This window comes from Diachasma alloeum, unplaced genomic scaffold (assembly GCF_001412515.2).
Source record: "Diachasma alloeum isolate Michigan unplaced genomic scaffold, Dall2.0 Dall_scaffold_78908, whole genome shotgun sequence".
NCBI classification, from domain to species: domain Eukaryota; kingdom Metazoa; phylum Arthropoda; class Insecta; order Hymenoptera; family Braconidae; genus Diachasma; species Diachasma alloeum.
The window spans coordinates 4,472,601-4,477,163 of record NW_021683643.1 but is presented as its reverse complement, the minus strand read 5'-3'; the positions used below and the strand labels follow the sequence as shown (position 1 = coordinate 4,477,163).

The window sequence follows — 4,563 nt, the reverse complement described above, 5'->3', positions numbered from 1 at the left end:
GTGGAAAAGGGACGTTTTAGGCACGCGAAGCGTGATAAAGTTACTTTTTCGCACAGTGTGATGAAAAATATTGTTCGACACATGTTAGACGGGATTTTCAGCTCGTGTGATTGACACGAACGGTGAACTTCACACTCGTGAACATTCCGTCCCACTCGTATCGAAATATACTATTTTGACAGTGATGTTACGTTCAGCGAGTGGCCGAACTGTGCGTTTTTCGTTTACAAGTCAACGAAAAGACACTTTCCGGCACGAGGTGAACGTAGCAGCAGTGTCGACATAGTATATTTTGATACGAGTGAGACAGAATGTTCACGAGTGTGAAGTCCGCGGCCCGAGGCGAAGTCGAAGTTGAGATTGGCTCTTTTTTAGCCGAATAGATAGCAACCATCAAACGAACCCAAACTAACTCCCACAACTACTGGTCACAACTACAAGGTAACAGCTGCGCCTACGAAAATTTGATCAACGTTATGATTTTCCTCATTTCTCGTGATTTCTCACCTGAAGATGGAAATATTCTAAATCGTTTGAATCGTGATTTGTCAGTAGCTTCATGGCGACAAAATAAAGTGAGACATGAGCCAGACATGAGTTTCTGCATTTATTTATGTTTATAAATCATAATAAGAAACGTAATGTAGAATTTAGCAATATCGGTGATCATGATTTCTTATTCCCCTGCTATTAAATCTTTAAGTGAACATTGTTCGAGAATAACTTCCTGAACATACTATTTTATATTTCAGTGAATTTTCATACAAGCTTTTTATCAAAACTCGATTCATATATATTCATAAGAAAAGAACAAATAAATATTATTATCCAATTGCCCTTGAACTCTTGTTTAATTCAAAAAAGGCTTGAATGACTCTGTAACGAAAAGATAAAACAATTGGATGCGAATTTATCTAGCCATCAATTTTTATAGGACCTCTTAGAACATAATGAAAACGGTGAAATTTGTTTGCAACTATTTTGTACAGGGAAATGAGATCTACTAATAAAGTATATAAATATGCAAAAATATTAGAGAAAACTCGATTCATATTCCATTGGAGCTCTATTTCAAGACTTTCAGAATGAGTGGTTTTCTTGAAAATCGCGAAAACGACCACTAGAGGACTAACCCACGGTAAATGTAAGAAAAATTAAGAGTGACTAGGGTAAACAGGTCAATTTCTGGACGGGGGGTAGTTTCTGGACGATTTCGACTTGCATTAAATATGCCATAAATAAACTGAAAATTGTACTGATTATTTTTCTCACTCGGATTTCAGCCAATCAGAGCGCAGTATTTGAGGCTGTCAGTTTTATTTCGGAAATTTCTAAAAAATTTCCGACGGGAATTCACTAGTAGCTTCTCAAATGTTTCTCATCTTTCAACGCATTTCACGTTTAATATTCTGTGTGACAGATAAACATGTGTAAATGTATCCGGATGCTGTTCACTGCACTCTGCTTGGCCGAAATCCGAGTGGAAAAATAATCCGTCAAATACCACTCGTGCTTCAAAATTAATCGGATATTTTTGAAGGACTAGTGGTATTACTACTGATTATTTCACTTATCAGTAATATTATTTATGTATAATCGTGTGGTCATTTTTTCTATTGATCGACATCTAATAAATTTAAAAAAATATGGCTCAGTCGTCCAGAAATTAGGGGTTTCGGCTGCATTCAACTATTTCTTAATTTAATTATTCTTTGTTTTTTTATTTTCACTTCAAATAATTTTTTCCTGGTAATTAAAACAGTCTGGAAGGTATGGAAGCCATCATATTTCCATTAAGGGGATTTTATTTTAGATCCTGCCACGAAACTTGAATTTCCCTTAACCGTCCAGCAATTGGCCTGTTCACCCTAATTCTACTAGAAATTTGATTTGCTTTTTGTCCAGTTTTCTTGGAAATTACGTAACTCTGCGGTGAATTTTTTCTTTGTTTCTTGGATTTCGTAATGAAGAATAAAACAAAATGCAGGAAAAATTTGAGGAAAAACCCAAGAGTTTCAAAATTCTCGGGGACTTTCAGATAGCTTCGTTGCAAACTAACTAGAGTGTCAAGTTTTACAGGCTAATAAATTTCGAACGCAAGGGGTTTTCCTGCAAAACATGGCACGAATATCACCTCCTAAATTGCGATCCATTCCTTCCCATTCTTCAAAAACTCGACAAAAAGCTAAATCGTTTCATCCCTTCACTCTTGTAATCGATGACGTAGAGGGATGTTGCCTACTTATATGATGAAAAAAATTGTGTCTCCAGTTGAAAATTCTTGGGCAATGGAGACACACAAACACGCCCTCGTAATGTTCGACAAATACATGATCTTCAACTCGCGATTGAGTCGCACCAACATAGGAACACCTATTACAGAGCCAGCTGTCGTCTTCTTCACAAGTGTAATCCCCCCTCCACGCAGGTTCATGAAAAGTTGAGCTTGACGCCAAGGGAAAGTATGTTCCGTTTCCTCCCCTGATTTTGAAATGCGGTTGTGGTTGCTCTGTGTACCTGGAGAATGGTGGCTCCTCATTGTCAGATTCATTATCTGAAGGAGACAGCGTTTCTTCACTTTTTTCCGATTGAGAATTGTCAATGTCACATTGATTAACTTTTGGTGGAGCATAATCTTTATCAGATGGGGGATGAGACTCTTCGGTCGTCAGATTTTGTTCTTTTAGTGACCCTATTGTCGTCTCTTGGGTCATCTTCATCTGTTCCTCATATTTCTGCCACTCGAGCAATTCCTTCCGCATATCAGCTATTCTATCTGCAAGCAGTCGTTCTCCCTTTTCAGTATCGTGAAGTTGCTCTTCAAGTTTTTTCACACGCTCCAGTCCCTTTGTCTCTGCAAAGTTGGACCACTCCTGCAGTTGTTTTGCCTCTTTGAGCTTTGCATTCTGAATCTCAAATTGTCTCTGACATTTCGACAACTTTTCCTCCAACTCGATAATTTTTTCCTTCGCAATTATCAACTCCTTCTGAGTCTCCGTGACATCCTCTTCGGTAATTGATGCAGTTAAAACTACCTCAGGGGCTGAATCGATGTTAACTAATCCTCTGATGGCACTGATTACTTGCTCCAGTTTGGAAGACTTTGCTTCTGCAGCCAATTGAGAATCACGTGCTGCACGAGCATTGCCAATGATTATTTCCCGCTCCTCTTCTAATTGCTTAATCATTTGCTTGTCCACCCGCATCTGCTTCTGCAGCGACAACTTCGTTTCCTTGAAAAGCTGTCCAGCTGCTTCAGTTTCAGCCAATTTGGTGCGGAGTGCCGCGTTCTCTCGTTTCAAACGGTTCCACTCCCATACAGTCTCAAGTACAGTTCCAGAAGAGGCTTGTATGACTTGTTTCTGGTGTTTCGAGGGTCTGTCCATATTATTCTCGATCATCTGAAAAAATAACAGTCCGTAACCTCTCCAATTCGATCACTTTCACATTTAATGATCCATGTAGTTTCCTCACTTTATGAATTTATGAAAACTTCTGGGGGAATAGATCTGTCAGAACTATAGTGATTTGATCTAGATGAATTATAGTGTCGGACAAATAATAGAATACTGTGTTCCACCTTTTGTGTCTCCCCTCATTGTTTTTCATGTTACGGCACTCGCCATTTCTGACAGACCGGAAGCACGCGGTATCCAGCTGGCTTGCCTAAGGCATGCGCAAAGGAATGCACGTAAGAGGAGAGAAGGAACCTTCTTTACCACACGTTGACTGAAATGGAGGAGGATTCGAACTGCATTTAAGAGACAATTCGGCTCGCTAAATAAGAAAACGCCACCTAGGATCTAAGGCGTACGGGCACTCACACACACAACGCAACCAAATTTTGGGTTTGCGTAGGCGCGTATATGAGCGCCTTAGAACTTAGAGCGACTATATTGATAGCAAAGAGGATTGACTAAAGTAGAGGCTCAGATCTCGGGGTTGAAGTGACCCCAAGCCAAAAATAGTTCGACCCCAACGGAGGTATGGCGCCACGGTCGAATCTGACGGCTGGGCGAACTGCCTGCGTGGGTATTAACTCGGCAGTACTGCAGTAGCAGTCCCGTTGTCACAGGGATAGTTTCGGAGGGTAATTCATGCTCTCCTCGTCCTCAACATGTTCTTAATGTTTTTCAGGTGATTCATTTGCTGGCTAATTAATATTAAGGAATGAAACCCAGACGGTGTGATGGAGAATGAAATTCTCCATCAATCGATCCCCGTTACATCCCTTAATCTCTGTCACAAAAAAATACAAACTACGACAAAGTCATGGGCCAGTGAGAAACATAATTTTCTTCTCGGCGCACAGTGACTTTTTACCATTCGCCCGCGAATTAAAAATTTGTCTTTCTCCTCCTAATTGGAATTAAGGGATAAAAAAAAGGCTGTTTGACGGAGAACTAAGTTACCAATTAACACTCTTTCATCCCTTAATCTCTATAAAAAAATGGAAGAAACTGTCATGGAAATCACAGCGCAGTAAGAAAAATAATTGTTTTGCGGCGCACAGTGACTCCCGGTAATTAAAAATTCACCTCTCTTCTCCTAATTGAGATTAAG

General features: G+C 39.8%; 1 protein-coding gene across 2 annotated transcripts; it reads right to left on the bottom strand.

The window, feature by feature from the left end:
* Positions 1-1,817: 1,817 nt before the first annotated feature.
* On the bottom strand, positions 1,818-3,631 carry LOC107047805 (golgin subfamily A member 6-like protein 1). Of its 2 annotated transcripts, none has more exons than XM_015270645.1 (2): positions 3,581-3,631; positions 1,818-3,401 (listed from the first exon to the last, which is right to left on the bottom strand). In XM_015270645.1, exon 2 carries the CDS (start codon positions 3,399-3,401, stop codon positions 2,196-2,198), a length of 1,206 nt encoding a protein of 401 aa, XP_015126131.1. In that variant the 5' UTR covers positions 3,581-3,631; the 3' UTR covers positions 1,818-2,195. The 2 variants fall into 2 exon arrangements, with proteins under 2 accessions (XP_015126131.1, XP_015126130.1); XM_015270644.1 differs by having other exon boundaries at positions 3,475-3,610.
* Between the last annotated feature and the right edge of the window lie 932 nt (positions 3,632-4,563).